This window comes from Lissotriton helveticus, chromosome 4_1 (genome assembly GCF_964261635.1).
Source record: "Lissotriton helveticus chromosome 4_1, aLisHel1.1, whole genome shotgun sequence".
Lineage (NCBI taxonomy): Eukaryota > Metazoa > Chordata > Amphibia > Caudata > Salamandridae > Lissotriton > Lissotriton helveticus.
In genome coordinates this window covers 2,038,549,978-2,038,569,082 of record NC_136063.1, presented here as the reverse complement: position 1 = coordinate 2,038,569,082, position 19,105 = coordinate 2,038,549,978, and the positions used below count along the sequence as shown (strand labels likewise).

Sequence of the window (19,105 nt, the reverse complement as noted above, 5' to 3'; positions counted from 1 at the left end):
AGAGGGGGCTGCCCTGAGAGCACAGAAAGTGCTCTGACCTGGTGAGCGATCCAGCGGGGCCACAGTTGCAGGCCGCTGCAACGCTATTGGCAAAGTCTACTTTTTGTTCTTGAGTCCCCGAGAGGGGCTCCAACTTGGTGACAGTGCCTTCTTGACTACACAGCGGCACCGCAGTTGTGGGCCGCTGCAATGTTTTCTCTTCTTGTGGGCACCATCTTTTCATCAGAGTCCCAGAGTGTGGCCCCAACTACACACTGTTAGCACCACATGTTTGTTTTGAGTCCCAGAGGCGGGCTCACATTGGTCGCAGCTGTACCGCAGGAGCGGGCAGCTGCAATATGGACATTCCTTCTTAGAGAGTCCCGTTGTGGGGCTCCCCCTGGCGCAGTGGCGCCAAAGGTTGATGTGCAACTTGGGGGCATTTCCTTTTGAGGGCAGTTGGAACAGTGAGTGCCAGTGCCCACATTTTTGCCTTCACAGCTGCCCAGCAATTAGTGGGCAGCTGCCACGTTAGTTCAGGTGCGCACTTTGCTTTCGCTGCTTTTGCAGCCAGCCCTGACTTTGCTGGACATTAGGGTGCAGAGCTCTAAGTTGGCGCATAATGTGGTTTGCGCCTGATGTGATGCTGATTGCATAATATGTTTTATGTTACTGGCTATACTACCGAGTACCGTGTTTGCCAGTAATTACTGGTTGTGTTCTACATTTATTATATGTTCTACATCTACTTTTTTCACTATGTGATGGTGCTCATGCTTTCAGGTATTGCATAATGTATTTATGCTTGTGATGCCTACTGGGATGCCTATTGCGTAATGCGTTATGCTAATGTGGTTCTATGCCTAATGTGATTCATGCGCAAGATGATGTGTGTGTCCTATGTTTTAGGCTGCAGGATATGATGCTAAGGTCCTCAGTTTACCAGTAGTTGTTAGGTTGTGATTTACATCGACTACGTGCATTTCTAATGGTCCTGACAGTGGCCCAATTGGCCCTGTCTTGTGTAATATAATCCCTTGTTAATACAGCCTAGTGCCAGTGGGAACTGTGTAATTACGTTACTAATGTGTTTATGATAATAAAAAGGCTATTTTTATATAACCTTGTGTGGAGTCTGCTTTTGTGGTGTGCCTAGTGTTTTGCTGCTGTGTGGGTGGTGCGCAAACGCTTTACACATTGCCTCCGGGATAAGCCTGACTACTCGTGCCAAGCTACCAAGGGGGAGAGTAGGGGTTATCTTTGGCGTGTAACTCTCTTGCCCTGACTAGAGTGGTGGTCTCTGCCTGGCTTTGGCGCAAGCCTTAGCCAACCAGAGATCCAATTTTTAACAGTCTCTAAACTGTTTTTCTTCAGTTTGGTAAAGATGGAAGTTTATGTCTCTCAAAATAGTCAATTCAGACTTACAAACCAAACCTTCAAGTAGTTCACTAATGGAATTGAGAAACCTATTTCTCGGGCCAGGTGGGTAATAAATAAGTAGACATCTAAAGGATTTATTTTTAGTTACTTCAAACCAGTAAGATAGGGCATCACAGTCTTCATTTGGTGAGGTGACAAATCTAGCTTTGATCTGGTCCCTGTAAATAAGTCCAAGTCCCATCCTCTTTTTAATGGTTGATCAAGTCTACAGATGGCAAAGCCAGGAGGGATGACGGTTATAAGATCAGGCGTGGATGAGCAGTTAGCCCAGGTTTCAGTAGTAAACAAAATGTCAAGCTTCTGAGAATCGATATGAATGTCCATTTCTGTGGCATGTTTGACCACGGATCGGGCATTCACCAGTGCACAAAGGTGTAGCAGAGGAGAAAGGCAAGGAGAATATTTATACTGAGGCGTGTGGGAGTCTAATGGTGGGTCGAGTGTTAACGGGGAATAGCCACATACTTCACAACTACCCCTATTACCCATCGAGAGAGAGGACACCCTTGAGTGCAATCCTTAGGGTAATTTAACTCCTTACTTATATAACTGATGTTCATTTACTGTTCTGAGCTAAAACTGCCAGGGGATCTGGCGCTGGGCGCAGTCCAGGCGCGTACGGATGCAGACGGGCTTGCCTTTGGCGCGCCGGCGGCCCACCCACTGCGTGCGTCCACTGCACATATGGGCCAGCCTGCTAACTTGATAGCCAGTGTCAAAAGGAACACTGGACTGCAACCCAACCGGAAGAGTCATATAGGTCAAGTGAGAGGAGCTGCTACCCTCCGCACAATCGGAAGGAACTGCCGTAGCAGACTGGGAAAGAAGTAAGACAGAATACAGGTGAGAGAGAAATTGTAGAAGTTACTCTGAACGTATTAAAAAAACATAAAAATGCAAATTTTAAAAACAAATTAGCAACACGTCTCAATGCTCGACTCAGCAGTCAAATTGGCTGAATAAAATCACACAACATGCTGCTTACCAGCCGGATTTCTGTAGATTTATCTATAGAAACCTGATATCAAACTGTTTAAATAAATACTAGTGCAAAAAGAAAAATTGATGGATAGAATGCAGAACAATGTCATACATTCACCCCAGTACAGAGATCTGGGCCTAAATCCATCGTTTTTTTGCTCACCATGCCATTCCAGTTTGGACCCAGATCCTTGTGACTGGGGGTGAATGTTTGCATTGTCCAGCATTCTGTCCATCAATTGTTACTTTTGCATATGTCTCCCTAAGTTGGCAGGGTATGTCCAGACATGGGTCCCTTGCTCACTTCTCCACTGGATTCAAGCTAGCCTGGCTCATGACGGGTGTTACCCAGAACCCGGTACCAGGATGCTGGTTTCTGGTTCGGGGAAGACCTGGCTTGGCAGTTCGGGCTGGACTGTTCCCATGAGGCACTGGGTCAAGACAGATTTGCATATAGCTGGGTCTGACCTGAGGTGGCAAAGTGAGCTAAAGAATGATGATGAATTCAACTCAGATCTGCGACTGGGGGTGAGTGTCTGAAAGGCGTCCATCATCTCTTTGTGCTTGCTAAATAAATACTACAGTAGACCTCCCAGGCCACTGTCTTGCCCTTATGACCTTGTGTTTTTTTTGGAACTTTTCTCTTGTGCAACAATCCTGGCTGCTGTATAGTTTTGCTGAAGCTGCAAGGAGAAAACTGCCTCTTTTACTGCTGATTACCCAAATGTCCTTTTGAGATGTGTCCAGTGCTACGCTTACTGACAGTGTGAGATGTACAGCAAGATTACTTTCCCCTGTAAAGTACTACTGGTGTTAATAGAGCCGTGTGCGGTAGAGATAGAAAACGTCTCCTCGAAATCTTTATTGGACTGAAAGTTTCAGAATATTACTTCGAAAACTACTCCTCATAACACTCATTGTAGTGATTTAAGTAAACAATAAATTAAGACAAATGACAGTCTGAAAGTTGGGTGAGCATTGTCATTAGGGGCTTGTTTTATATATGTACCTTATTTTTGATACTTTAAGTAGTGCAAACTGAGTCAAGCCAATGTCTGAGCTCATTTTCATACTTCGATTCCAATAGTTTACAGGAAAGAGTTTAGTTCTAGTCTAAAGAAACCTGGGACTTTGGAAAAGTTAGCATCAGCACTTTGCTCGTATGGGGCAATGCACTGTTAGTTGAAGGGACTGTTTTATTAATTAGTATTAATTTCATCATCATTTCTTATGATGGGACAGTCCTCAGACACGAAGGGATATTGGTCTATGTTCTAGGCTTATATTGCTAGATCAGCAATCAGATTAGTTCCATGTGTCACTATCAGTTACAAATAAAAATAACTTTAATGTACAAAAATGTACAAAAAAAGAAAATAGCAAGGTATACATTATTCAACAACATTGTCAACCTTCTAATCCTATCACTGATATGGCCTAGCTTAGAAACAACGTTAGTTGTATCACCATCTTCATGCTTTCCAAAACATTCATAGGAAAAATACATACATAAACACATATATACTGAGCGTTTAGTCAGCCCTCCTCATCATTTGATCTATTCCAGTATAATTTGTATTCTGCTTCCCTACACCACATTGCATGGGCCAGAACACTTCCGACATTGGCTCTCTTGCATTACAAGTTACAGAAGCGCATTTGGGGACCTCAATGCTGAGCCATTTCTTTGGAAAAAAAAGAAAAAAAAAACTACTGAAACCCCATTTAGTAAAAGGATTATGTGTTTTATGTCCGCAAATCATTTGTCAATATTTACAATGGTGGAAAAAAAACACATTACAAAAGGTTGAGGAAACTGCTAAGTGTAATTAGTGGACACGCAAACAGTAAAACGTTACAGTCAACTACTGAAGGTTCCACAAAAATGACCGTTGGATTAATAGAGATAATTAAGACAGCTAGGATGGGTGTAAATCATCAATCCAATGAACTTTATATTAGTTTTAGGTTCATAGTGGCTGGGTTAGTTGATGGCGTTTCGACTTGCACACTAATCAAGGGTCATCACCAGGACAAAAAAAAGGATAAACAGGAGAATAAGGAGGAGGACTGAAGAAAAGTAATTTCAAGAGTCAGGCAATCCTGGTTATAGAAGAAATTGGCAACCCTTGGAAATTCATCAGGTGAGTTTAAATAGAAATGTTATAAACAAGCCTTTGATAGAACAGTATCTGTATACGTTTAAATAACTTCTGGTAATACAATGGAGGCAAAAGACACACAATTGATGGATCGGCTGCAGAACACATCAAAATATTCACCCCAAGTTAAGAGATTTGGGTTAAATCCATCATTCTTTTGCTCACCATGCCACCCCAGTTTATACCTGGCCATATGCAAATCAGTCTTGACTCTGTGCCTCATGGGCACAGTCCAGCCCGAAATGCCAAGCCAGGTCCTCCCTGGACTGGAAACAAGCATACTAGGACCGGTTTCGGGGTTTCACCTCTCTTCAGCCAGGATAGCTTGATTCCAGTGGCACAGTGAGCCCAGGACCCACGTCTAAGCATACTTGGCGCACTTAGGGCGAGAAAGCAAAAGACACAGAATTGATGGACGGGATGCAGAAAAAAATCAAAACTTTCACCCCCTGGAATGGCATGGTAAGCAAAATAAATGATGGATTTAGGCCCAGATCTCTGTACTGGGGTGAATATATGACATTGCTCTGCATTCTGTCCATCAATTGTTCTTTTTGCATTTGTCACCCCGAGAAGGACAGGTATGCTCAGACGTGAGTCCTGTGCTCTCCATATCACTGGAGTCAAGCTATCCTGGCTGATGAGGGCTGAAACCCGAAACCGGTCCGGATGCTTGTTTCCAGTCCAGGGAGGACCTGGCCTGGCAGTTCTGGCTGGACTGTTCCCATTGGGCGCAGGGTCAAGACTGATTTGCATATGGAGGGGTCCAAACTGGAATGGCATGGTGAGCAAAAAATACGATGAATTTAGACCCAGATCTCTGTACTGGGGTGAATGTATGACATTGTTCTGCATTCTTTTCATCAGTTGTTCTTTTTGCATTTGTAATACAATGGAGGCACAGGACCTTCATTGAAAAAGCCCAAAGATTAAGTGTTGTTCCAGTTAAACATTCTTTACAGGCTCGCGGAAGCTTGAGCGGTTTACAAAAATCAAATCAGATGCGAGGGCCACTTTAGATGCACACCAAAAGATGTTAGAGGCAAAATCCGGAGGCACAACAATTGTTAGCGTCTTCCTCTGTAAGCGTAAAACAGTTAGAACGCTTTTCTTATTAAAGAGTAATTCTGCTACTGCAGTCTCTTCAGTAAAGTGCTCGGACTCACATATTCCATATTCCTGTACACCAAGGTGTATGCAATTTTCTATATAGAGCAGATGGGGTAACACTCAGCCACAGCGTATTACCAAACACTTCCCCTTACAAAAGGCTAGGCCTATTGGCATTTTCAAGGATTGTGTAACTGTGTTAAAAAAACTTCAAACCAAATTACAAAAAAAATTAAAAGTGCTGCTTCTTGAAGCAAATGCAAAAAACATTATAACTAAATAAAAATGCTGTCCCATCTTCACTATTTGTAGCAAACAAAATAATCTAAAGCTTAGTTAGTTACTTTGCTGTTGCCTCACTAAGACACTGTGAAAAATAAATCCCAACAGTTGATGTTTCCAATGACAATTTCTAACTACTCTAATATTTTGATTTAAAAAAACAGACTAATTATTGTGTTGTGGCCTAGTATTGCAATCAAAACAGTTTTGGGATATTAACAAAATCAAGCATATTAAGTAGCTTACATATCATAACGTTTTATTAAGATAATTTTTAACTATATTTTATTAAAAGTATAAATATTTCTTAATTCATCAAAAATTACTAATGAATATAAGTATATAAAATACTTACATCTTGTTTAAGAGTAGACATTGGAAGTCGAAGGGCCTCCTTTAGAAGAGTGTATAAGCCCGCAATGATGAAACTGAGCTGCTCCTCTGACAAAGTTTCATTTTCAGAAATATTCTTCACTGATTCCTTACAGTCCTTGCCTTCAAGTGCACCCACAACAGCTGGCAGAAATGTAAAAGTTTTAGTCAGACTTATTTAACAACAAGAGCCAAAATCTCATTAGTTAATGCCAAACCATACCACCCTGGAACTGCAAAACCCTCGAGTCCCAGCAAGAAAAAGAGGAAAAATCAACAACCAATAAAGAGTTGGTGTCTAGGCACATACACCCCCGAAAAGAAAGCACAGCCTTTCTCTATGAAACTATCGCTCGTCTGACTTTCCATTCATTGCATTACTCCAGCTTCGGACCAGGTAGCAACATAAAATGAAAAAGAAATAAACAGTCGTGAAATCTGATCTAACATAGACAACATACGACTTCATACAGGCAAATATTTTAGATAAAGTACAAATCAATGCATTCAAGTGAAAATCAAGTTTCTAGTCCCAACAGAGCGACCTCGGACCCTGCTCGCAGGCAGGTTGCTCCCCACGCCAGCTGCCTCGTACCTGCTCCCTGCCGCCCGCCTGTTTCCCGTCGTTTCATGCTCCTTCCCGCCGCTGCAGCCCCACCCCCCTGCTCCCCATTGGCCACCCGCCTCCCGGCTGCTCCTCCCTCCCTATACCCCTCCTAAGGAGGCAGCGCAGTGGCGAGGGAGCGACCTCTGAGCCTGCTCGCAGGCAGGTCGCTCCCCACGCCACCCCATGGTTGCCAGCTGCCACGTACCTGCTCCCTGCCACCCGCCTGTTTTCCCGCCATTTCCCGCCCCTTCCCGCCGTTGCGTCCCCGCCCCCCTGCTCCCATTGGCCACCCCGCTCCCGCCTCCCATCTGCTCCTCCCTCCATATCCCCCTCTTATGGAGGCTGCGCAGCGTCCGCGCCTGGACCGCGTCCAGTGCCTGAACCCCTAGACCCCGCGAACGCCACAACACCAGACTCCGCTATGACGCCAGCACCCTCTATGCACTCAATGCCGGCCAAAACCACACCTGCTTCCAAGCCGCCCCGAAATGGACTCACGGACCTTTCTCCTGTCACACCTGCAGCTTCACCTGCGACAGAGCCACCAAACCTCCAAGGACTGGACTCAACCACCACCGCTGCATACTCAACACCCGCTCCGCACGCAAACACGCCGTCGAGCTCTGGGATCTGCTCTACACCTCCGCCCCAGACGTGGCCTTCCTGACCGAGACCTGGTGGAACGACTCCTCGGCGCCCGATATCGCCATAGCCATCCCGGACGGCTACAAGATCACCCGCAGGGATCGCGCCAATGGAATCGGAGGAATAGCCATCGTCCACAAGTCCACCCTCAAGGTCTCCACCCATGCAGACGACACCCTCAACACCACCGAACACCTGCACTTCCGGATCCACACCGACCCCAACACCACCCTCAGAGGAACACTCATCTACAGAGCACCCGACCCCGGGCTCAATTCAGCGACTCCATTGCCGACCTCGCCAGCACCCATGCACTCGCCTCCACGGACTACATCCTCCTCGGGGACCTGAATTTCCACCTCGAGAACAACAACAACGCGAACTCCGCCACCCTGATCGACAACCTCGGCCAACCTCACCGCACCCACCCACGCCGCTGGCCACACGCTGGACCCCGTCTTCTCCACAGGCAACCACGTCACCTTCGACCACACCACCGAACTCCACTGGACCGACCACCGCTGCATCCATTTCACCTTCATTAAACCAACCATGCACCACCGCACCCAACAGCTACCTCGCCCCTGCTGGAGCAAAGTCACAGAAGACCAGCTGATCACCACTCTCGCCCAAAATCCACCCACCAACCCAGACACAGCAGCCCGCAACCTCAGACACTGGATCGACGACTGCGCCAACACCCTTGCCCCACTCAAGAAACCCTCCAACAACCACGCCAGCAAAAGAGCCACCTGGTTCACCGACGAGCTGCAGACCTCCAAACGTGCATGCCGGAAACTGGAGAAGATATGGCTCCACGAACGCACTCCGGACAACCACGCAGCCCACAAGGACGCCACCCGCAGACATCACCACCTCATTAGATTAGCCAAGAAATCCTCCTTCAAAGACCGCCTGGATAACAACGCACACGACAGCAAAGAGCTTTTCAGCATCGTAAAGGAACTCTCCAACCCCAGCGCCAACGCCAACAAGATACCGCCCTCACAAGAACTGTGCAACTCGCTGGCCATCTTCTTCCACCGCAAGATCGCGGACATCCATGACAGCTTCAACACCATGACCGCCCCGACTACGCCAGACCCCACCTCCCCTGTGAACACCACCAGCGCCAACCGCCTGACCTTCTGGTCCAACGTCAACGACGACGAGACACGCAAGGTCATGAACTCTATCCACCCTGGATCTCAGTCAGACCCGTGCCCACACCACGTATTCAACAAAGCAGACGCTGCCATCGCACCCCAACTACAGAAGGTCATCAACATCTCCCTCGAAACAGCGACATTCCCGGAAAGCTGGAAACATGCCGAAATCAACGCCCTCCTCAAGAAGCCCAAGGCGGGCTCCAAGGACCTCAAGAACTTCCGGCCCATCTCCCTGTTCCCGTTCCCGGCGAAGGTCATCGAGAAAATCGTCAACATGCAACTGGCCCGCCACCTGGAAGACAACAACATCTTGGACCCGTCCCAGTCCGGGTTCAGATAAAACCACAGCACCGAGACAGCCCTCATCGCCGCCACAGACGACATCAGGCGGCAACTAGACAACGGCGAAACATCAGCCCTCATCCTCCTGGACCGGTCAGCCGCCTTCGACATGGTCTGCCATCGCACTCTAAAGACACGCCTCCTAGAAGTCGGAATCCAAGAGAAGGCCCTTGACTGGACCACGTCCTTTCTCTCCGGCAGAACGCAGAGTGTCCGCCTCCCGCCCTTCCAATCCGAGGCCACCGACATCATCTGCGGCGTCCCCCATGGCTCCTCCCTTAGCCCGACGCTGTTCAACGTCTACATAGCCCCCCTCGCACAAGTGGCCCGCCAACACAACCTCAATGTCATCTCCTACGGTGACGACACCCAGCTCATTCCCTCCCTCACCAAGGACCCACACATCGCCAAAACCAACCTCCACGAGGGACTGAAGGCCGTCGCCGACTGGATGAGGAACAGCCATCTGAAGCTGAACTCGGACAAGAAGGAGGTACTCATCCTCGGACCCACCCCCTCAGCCTGGGACAACTCCTGGTGGCCGACCACACTGGGAACAGCACCGACACCCACCGACCATGCATGCAACCTAGGATTCATCCTCGACTCCTCCCTCTCCATGTCTAAACAGGTCAACGTCGTCTTCTCCTCCTCCTGCTACAACACCCTCCGCATGCTCCGCAAGATCTACAAGTGGATCCTGACCGAAACAAGAAGAACGGTGACACAGGCCCCCGTCAGCAGCAGACTGGACTACGGCAATGCACTCTACGCAGGAATCCCAGCCAAACACCTATGACGACTACAACGCATCCAAAACGCCTCTGCCCGACTGATCGTCAACTTCCCCCGCCGCAGCCACATCACCCCCCACCTGAGAGACCTACACTGGCTCCCCGTCGACAAGAGGATCATCTTCAAGCTCCTCACCCACGCACACAAAGCACTCCACAATGCTGGACCAGCCTACCTGAACAGCAGACTCAGCTTCTACACTCCCACCCGCCAGCTCCGCTCTGCCAGCCTCGCCCTCGCCGCTGTTCCCCGCATCCAACGAACAACCTCCGGCGGCAGATCCTTCTCCTACCTCGCTGCCAAAACCTGGAACACCCTCCCTACTCACCTACGGCAGACCCAAGACCTACTCGCCTTCAGAAGACTCCTCAAGACCTGGCTCTTCGAGCAGTAGCGGCACCCCCTCCCCTCAGCGCCTTGAGACGCTCACGGGTAAGTAGGGTGCTTTACAAGTACTCTGGTTGATATGAACTATACCCTACTTACATCTTATGAGTAAGGACCTTTTTGCTCCTGGGGTGTCGAGTCGCCTCCGTATGTGACAGGCAGGATAATCCTCACATCTGTGTCTTTAATAAAATTGAATATTTCCTTCATGCTCACTAGGCTATTTTAATTTTATGTCAGAACCAGAGACAAGGATTTTGCATGTTCAAATCATACTTATCACCAGTGAAGCAAATTTCTGTACTGATTTAAAGAAAAACTCTTAAAGGCAGACTCTGAAAACCAATCGGTTGTTTTCATGATCTCTTCCAGATATCCACCTAAAGAAAACGCTTTTGAAGCCATCGACGCCTAGGCAGACTATGCCACAAATTCAAAACTGTCCACACTAGCTTTCTGCATATCCCATTGCACCCATTACACAATGGATAAAGAGGAAATCGCCCTGAAAGTTTTCCTAATCAAGATCAGTAATTGGGAAACACCTGCAGGCCTAACTTCCACTGTCATGTTTTTGTAAGCCTTGATGCACTACACAACGAATAACTTTGAACCGTCTGGAAAAGCAGTAGGAGCTACATTTACTGATTCTGTAATGGATTTCGCTCTGCTGAAAATGGTAGACCTTATTCCTTCTGAAGTGAACATCCTGCCTGCGATATCCAGTAACCTAATTGTCTGAAATTATGCTACAAGAAACCAAAAAGGGAAGCATGACAAGCCTTGCTGAAAGCTCTTTCCTATGTAATAGCTCGTTCCTGGGAAATAACAGTTTCAAAATCCAATTTAAATACCAGAGTTCAGAATATTTCAGTACTAAGGGAAGGAAAAGTCCCGAGAAGCAATGTACACACTTTTAGGTGTTCCCCAGCCAGATAGTCATTGATTAGCAAATGTCCTGCTGGATAGAAGGAATTACCTGTTGCACATGCCTCATTCCATTCCCAGTCAGCTCAGTGAAAAGTTTCAGGATATGAACAACCTCAATCCTCTAAGGATCCATATTCCATACCACTCACCAATGTGACTAACTGTACCATGCTGGCTGGGACTGCTTAACCACACCCCAGATCATGCCTGCTGGATGAGTGAGGCAGCCGGCCCCGTAAGACCCTGGATTGACCAATGTACCCTGGAGCTCTACACACCATAAGCGTTAGGGACTCTTCTAGAACCATCTGGTGTGGGAGACAGGGCATCTGTCAGATTTGCCCAAGACTGGAGGAGAGAAATTAGAAAATCCCCGATAATCTTCAGTGAATTATGGCTGAATTTCCAAAATATATTTAAAGCTGATATTTGAGTGATAAATCATAGGGCATTGGGGAGACTTTTTACTAATGTTATTACCTTGGTGGTCGAGGCATTGGAGCTATGGTTGTATTGTATTACCCATGTAAAGGCCTAACTTATTGACAGAAGCCTTTCTATATTACTTCTGGCAACCATGCCTAATGCTTTGAAGTGATCACTGTCAGCAGCAATCTTGCATATGGTGGCCTCTAAGGTAATCTTGTTTCATGTAGTCAGTGTTACAACACTAATAATATTAATAGCTCTCAATGAGTATTACTGAACATAAATAGCTCTTATTCTAGAAAAGGTTGGAGACCCCTGCGTTAAGGTATAGAGAGAAGCTTAAAGAATACATTATTCTAGACTAGCAGCACATATATGCATCGCTTTTATCAAAGATTTCAGACAGATGTGGGGAGAAAAGGCTAAATTTCAGAGTGGCTACAGAGCAAAGCACCTTGAAGATCAGAACAGGAGTGATTGTGACATTCTGAAGGCCACCTCGTTCCACGCACCTCAGTAATGTTTAACTCACAGTCTCCTATTTCAGAATGTAAAATTTTTTTATTCCAATTATTAAAAAAATATTTGTTGTTGCTCCTTTGTCTGATACTGCTTACAAGCATTGGTAAACAAATAGATTCGGCTCAGTTTAGGTACATGGCTGTGATTGTTGCTCATAAAGGGGCACAAAATACTGGTCAGATGTCACGCTATAGTTTACATGCTTTTAGGCCGTGCTCTTAATTACATAGCAAAGGATTCCAAGATATGCTTCGCGGGCAATGCCCCTTTTACGCACCAACCCACCCACCCCACACACTTTTTCCATTCCACTTAAAGTCCTGGGGAAGATGCAAGGAGTTTCTGAAAGACAATGGTCTGAGGCAGCAAGGGGGAAGGAGAAAATACAATTATTTCCTTATTGTGACTTCCTTCTACGGTATATCCTCAACCACGCCCGAGCCCCTTATTCCAGACGCTGGGTTTCTTCTTCTTTCACTTAATACCAGTGCAGTGAGTTCAGTTGTGATTCTCTCCATAGTGCGACTGTGGTTTTGGTTCTGCTGTACCAGGTGGAGGGTGTGCAGGGCATGCTTGAGTATATGCGCACAGTACAGCTTTGGTAATTTAAGGAGGTTTGTGTGCAGAACATGCCTGAGAAAACACAGAAGATGGCTTTGTGTGAAGGAGTAGATTACAATTAGTGGCAGAATCAGGGCTCATTTTTAAGAACCATAACATTGCAGTATTTTGTACAATAATGTGAAGTTCTATAAATATGATCTGAGCAGCCAATGTTCTATCGGCATATAGATCTTAATTCCCAATACAAAACAGGCAAAGAGAAACGTGAGCAGCCACAACTCCATGTTACCAAAAGACTGATTGGGATTACAACCATTACATGCCACTCAGTGCGATTTCAAACATATTACACCATTGCTTTACTGCTTGTACACCCAATCAACTTGGGCTAGGTGAGACAAATTGTTATCCAGAATGTTGAAATCAGTCGAGTTGTGCAATATGAAAAGCACAGGATTTCAAGAAAACGTGTTAAATCCACGTAGTCTGTATGTGCTTTATGTCCTGGCCGAAAGAAGTGTGGCTCACTGGTTAGAGGAGGCAGACCTGGAAGCAGAGTTCAGCCCGGGACCAGGGTTCAATTCCCGGCTCGGCGGGGTCTTGAGTCCTAAAAGGTCCATGGACTCGACAATTCTCACTCCGGTGCCTACTCGGTTCACGGGGTCACACTCTGCGACTCTGGGCAATAGCTTGCTTAATCTCCACAACGGCCCCTCGCGGCGGGATGCCTGGCTTTCACCTTGCGGATACCCTGCCGGGGTTATCTCACAGGGGAATACGAGGACGGGTTCCCTAAGCAAGCGCTTAGAAACCGCTCGGTGATTTGCGCTATATAAATTCCTTAAAAAAAAAAAAGGCTACTTCTAAAAAATGTAATAGACATGGCCTTGGGCCATTTTATCCAGGATTTCGAGGGTAAAGGGGAGGTCTGAATTTGGTGGACACCTCAAAAAAGTGTTAAAAGAGTCAATGGAGAGTTTATCAAATGGTGTTATGCAAGCTTGTTTCAGTGATTCTAAAATTGAGGTATACTGAAATGATGTGATAAGGAACCCTGCAGTACAAGGAAGCATTTGAACACTTAGCACTGCAGCAACAACAGGTTACCACAGCCTTAATATCACTCAAGAGGCTAACAAGATATTTATGGGTATCTTCATGAAAAATACATTGCTACTCCTAGCCTACAAGAATGCCTTCCATGACGGTCTTATTGATGAAAAGGGTTGTCAAAATTGTCATTTCGATGGTTTTGATTTCATCATTAAAATAAAGCATGGTCTTCTTGCACTACTCCTCTGAGATGGTGAACAATGCAGATGCTAGGTGACCTACATTTTTTCGAACTCTAAAAAATGTTCTCCTCCGGAAATCTAGTTTTCAGAAATGCCTGTTAGTAGGGTTCCCTAGATTGCCGTCGAGCTCGGGACTAAAACGCTGGAGCCTCCTTTGCAAAAACAGGTTGTTTTGTGCTAGATAAGGGGGCACCTGGGTTTTTGTTCCCAGGTTTGGCGGCCATCTAGGTAAAACTACCAAATTCCAGACATTTCTGAAACCTAGACACCCAGGGGCTCTCATGGATCCCCAACATTTTCTAACCCACAATCCCCTGCAAACCTCAGATTTTGTTAAACAAAACACATTTTACTCACATTTCTGTGTGGGATCAGAGAGCCGGCACAAATTTCCTACCACCCAGTGTTCCCCTCAGTTTCCCGATAAAAATGATACATCACGTTTGGGTGCCAAAAGCAGAGTCAGCCTAAAAATGTATAAAATAAAACACAGAGGGGCAACAAAAGCGTGTCCATTACGGCAGTCATTTTATATACGTTTTTTGGCTGACTCTGCACCCACAAAAGTGAGGTATCATTTTTATCAAAAGATCGAGGGGAACGCTGGGTGGTAGGAAATTTGTGCTGGTGGGGTGATCCTTCAAATTTCCCACACAGACATGTGAGGAAAATGTGATGTTTTTAGTTAAATTTGATGTTTCCAGGTAATTCTGGGTAAGAAAAAGTTGGGGGATCCATGCTAGACACACCTCCCTGGACTCCTCCGGGGGTTTCGTTTTCAGAAATGTCTGGGTTTAGTAGGTTTCCCTAAATGGCCGCCGAGCTCTAGACTAAAACGAAGGAGCCTCCTTTGCAAAAACAGGTTGTTTTGTGATAGATAGGGGTGACAACTGGGTTTTTGTTCCCAGGCTTGGTGGCCATCCAAGTAAACTTACCAATCTGGGCAGCCCCCAACACCTCTCTTATAAAAAAAATTAAATCCCTGGTGACTAGTGGGTTTTCTGTTCCCCCTGGCAGAAAGACTGTCCCTTTTGATTGGGGGGGGCATGGCCATTTAGGGCAGCCACCACCCCTACGCATTCAAAAAAAGAATCCCTGGTTCCTATTGGGTTTTCCGCTCCCCTGGGCTTCAGAAACACTTTTATTATTAGGGTCTGGAGTTGGAGGCTTCGGTATGCCCTTTGCGGGCAGCCCAAGCCGTTTTTTATAAAAAACAACAGATCACAGGGTAATAACCCACATCTGCCCCTGTGGGGAAAAAAGACTGTCCTTTTTACTTTGGGGGATACGGGGGGAGTGTGGGGCATCATAGGCATGGTCATTTTGGCCAGACCCCACCCCAATGTTTAAAAAAATCAAAAATCCCTGGTGCCTAGTTTTAATTTCTGCCAACCCTGGGGGCGGTGGCAGGTCAGGGGCTATTGCCCCCATCTGACCCCACTTGGGCAGAAAGACTGAATCTGCTCCAAAATATTTGGAGGGAGCAAAGGCCCTTGCCCAAGGGGCCACTCCCACCTCTCTGAGGATCCCTGCATGGGGTTTGACCTCCTGCGGTGACCCTCAAGCAGGGATCCACTGAGGAAGGGTACCATTGCAAGGGTGGAGATTCTTCCCTTTCCATCAATACCTTTTCTGTATGTTTCGGTGCTCGGGGTCTAAGATAGCCCAGCGAGCAAAGAAACAGTGAAAGTGAAGTGAGCCAATTGGCTCATTTCACTTTCAGTGTAATGATGTCACTGAAAAAAGAAAAGGAGGTGAGGAAGCTCTTCCCCAACTCCTGGTGTTCAAAAACAAAAATGAAAACCCCTCTGTTGTTTAGAACACAGTGATTTGGTGGTCATATGCAGAGGACAGAATGGTTCCGATCTAGGAACACGAGCATCGTGGTGCAGGCCGGAACTATTCCATCCTGCGCACACAATGGGTTTAAACAAAACTTCGTCCTCCAGGCGCTTTAATACATAGTAATGCCTCAAGTTCCCCAATCCTTCTCACTGAAAAGATTGCTACTAAAAATACCACATTTAAAGTCAAGTACTTTAAATCAACCGAAATCAGAGGTTCAATGGGTACTCCATACAGAGCCCGATAAGGACCAGAAGCAGGTCCCAAGATGAAATATCAAATCTAGAGAAGTGTCTTGTAATAAAAACACTTCAGGAGCCTCACCACTAAATCAAAGTATTCGCTAGAACTCAGCCAAAGCTTTCTAAATGCTTTGATGGCTGCCCACTGGTTCCCTTAAGCCAACTGCTTTTGGACCCCCATCTAGCACACAATTGTAGAAAATCAGAAATATCACATTCTAGTGCTGACCTAGAGCGAGAGGAACCTAATTCCTGAAAATTACTTCAGTGTTTGTTGTAAGACTTCAAAATAGAGGGGTGTCAGGCCCCTGAATGATTCCTGCTATATGTTCTGGCACTCCTCTCTTGCAAAAAGTCCAATTATCTCAAACTCCATCCCGAAAGCGTCAGCTCCTGAAAAGAGAGACAGCCTACTTATCTGGGAGAACAGAGAAACAATGGGATCTCCAGGGAGGAAGAATGGCCTTAGGAGGGGAACCCAGAAGCAACAGGGCCAAAACGGGATTGCCACTATGGATTTCTCTGCTTCCCTCTGCACCCTGGGGGGGGGGGGCGGGGGTGAAATGGGAATGAATCCATACGTTAGATCAAGAGGCCATGGTGAAGATAGTGCATTTACCTCCCACCTCACTACCCCCACACATGCTCCTGAATCCGGATATTGAGAGAAGAACCTCAGTAGCTGAGTGTCTTTTCCAAAAGCAAAAAGGTCTAGGAAACCCTAATGGCTCCCAGAACCTCTAGAATATTTGGGAGAACAACAGTGGCGTGAGAGGATAAATTTGGGAAGAAGAAAAGTCACAGCTTGGTCTGTCTGCTATTATAGTCCCCTCTCACCTGAGGAGTTGCCTTCAGGGAAAGAAGATGCTCTCTTCCAAACCTCCAATTTTCAATGTCGCCAGACAGAGATGCAGACCTGCTTCCTCCTTGTCTGTTCGCATATGACACTGATGTTGTGCTGTCTGTCCTGATAATCACATGATGATTTAGAATGCCCAATCTGAAATACAGGATTGCTTGAAGTATCTCTTATAATTCGTTCCAAATTTATGTCCTTATCTTGCCGATTGTGGACCATTTTCCCTGAGCCTCCTTGCTTCCCAGACTTTGGGGGAGGGATGGGTGGAAACAACTCTGGTCAGTCGAAGAGCCAGGTCTTGAGGGTCTTCCTGAAAATGGGCAGGATGGGGGTGCATCTGATGTCGATTGGGAACTCGTTCGAGGTCTTGGCCGCGATGTAGGGTAAGATTATTTCACCCGTCCGCCGTACTCTGCATATGTGTGGGGGTTCGGCAAGGGCGTGGACGGAGGATCGGAGGTTCCTCTTGGGTACGTGGAAGTAGATTCTATTGTTGAGATATTGGGGTCGGGTGTTGTGGAGGCATTTGTAGGCATGGGGGCATATCTTGAAAGTAGCATGAAATACCTCTGATGCTTCTTGGTGTTATGGGTGCGGAAGTTGGCATTGGTAAGATCCATTGTCATCATGAATGCCTTGCCCAGAATTTAACAAATTATCCTTTTAAAGTCTCCATCTTGAATGGAATTGTCCTTATTGACTTATTCCCTCTGCTTCGGTCTATAATTAAACTGAATTTCCCTGAAGGTTTGGGGACTAGGAAGCTCCTTGAATACAATTTTATGCCCCTCTCTTCTCTCGGGACTGGGACAACCATTCCCTTCATCAGCAAACTAAAAGGTTCTGCTTTCAATGTCTTCTTGGTCTTCTGGCTTCTTGGAAAAATTGGTTGTACTCTCACTGGTTGAGGAGAGTTTCCCGTGGCAGAGTCAGGAGTGCTGGTGCTTGGTGGGAGATCCTGATTCTCCTTTCTGTTCCCCTTGGGTTCTGTTCCCCTTTCCTCTTTGCCTTTTGAAAAAGGAATATTGCTGTTGTTGTTTCTCAGACCTTGAGGGCTGACAAAAGTGAGACTTTAAAGACAGGGATCGATGAGCCAAAAGGACAAAGAATGTTGCTTCTCCTTGAAAGTCTTGTGCAGCTTATTTTTCAGATCTGTTCCAAACAATCTGCGTCGTTCAAAGAGCATACTCCAGGCTACTAAACTTGTGTCACTCCTTCAGATAAAGATTCCTTTGGGCCCAAACTGTCCTTCCTTCTGTCCTGGCCAAAGCTCATTGTTACAAGGAATATATGATAATTCCACCTGCTTCTCCAACACTTCCAGCAACACTCGGCCTCCTCCTTTGCTGCCTTGAAAAGACTTTTGGTATCGGATATTTATAGACTGCTTGGTGTACGCCCCTTAAATTCCAGCACGCACTTGCCAAATACATTCCTGCATAAGATTTCTTTCATGTAGCATAAATCTTTTTCTCCGTTTGGTCTTTCAAGATAAGCTCCTCCACCACTGAGGTACGTCTGACCAAAATGGCATAAACAAATCCACTGACACTGATTGAGGCATGGGCTTATTTATATCCTCTAAGGGATACTGACTGGACATAAATCTGGGCACATAATTTTGTTTTGATCCTTCCGCTCTCTTTTCACTACATCAGCAACATGGTGATGTATTGGGAGCCCCAAAGCAGTTGGCTGTTGAAACTGTCTCAATACTGGTTTAGTAGAGGTGCTAAGTAACTGTTTCATTGGGAATCCCATATTGTGCATCTTCCTGGTCAGAATCTCAAGTAGCATCTCCTGGTCAATGTATTTTCCTTTTTGCTGAGAAGGTAGATGTTCTTCACCCTCCTTCTCGGCTATAGATGTCAGCATTCTGGTCATTATCTGGAGTCGCTGATTTAGGAACATTAAGGCCAGACGCGGTCTCCAGTACAATCTTCCTAATGCTAGCCTGCAGGGAGCATCCCTCCTGTCTAGGCTTCTTGCTCCTAGAGGGAGAAAGAGAGGAAGAAGAACTGAAACCCTATCTTTCCTAGAATGCTTGCACATCTTGAAAAACTAAGTCTTGTCGGGATTACGTTTTATGTGATTGCTGTTCATCCAGTCGCGGATGAGTAGCATAGTAGTCTGAAATTCAAGGATGGA

General features: G+C 46.3%; 1 protein-coding gene across 1 annotated transcript in view; it reads right to left on the bottom strand.

The window, feature by feature from the left end:
- The window catches only part of LOC144829485 (COMM domain-containing protein 5-like), a 110,262-nt gene that overhangs the window by 76,566 nt on the left and 14,591 nt on the right, over positions 1–19,105 (bottom strand). Inside the window, exon 2 of the mRNA XM_078688675.1 lies at positions 6,310–6,470. Coding sequence (XP_078544801.1) covers positions 6,310–6,470 — 161 coding nt within the window. The remainder of the gene's footprint in view (positions 1–6,309; positions 6,471–19,105) is intronic.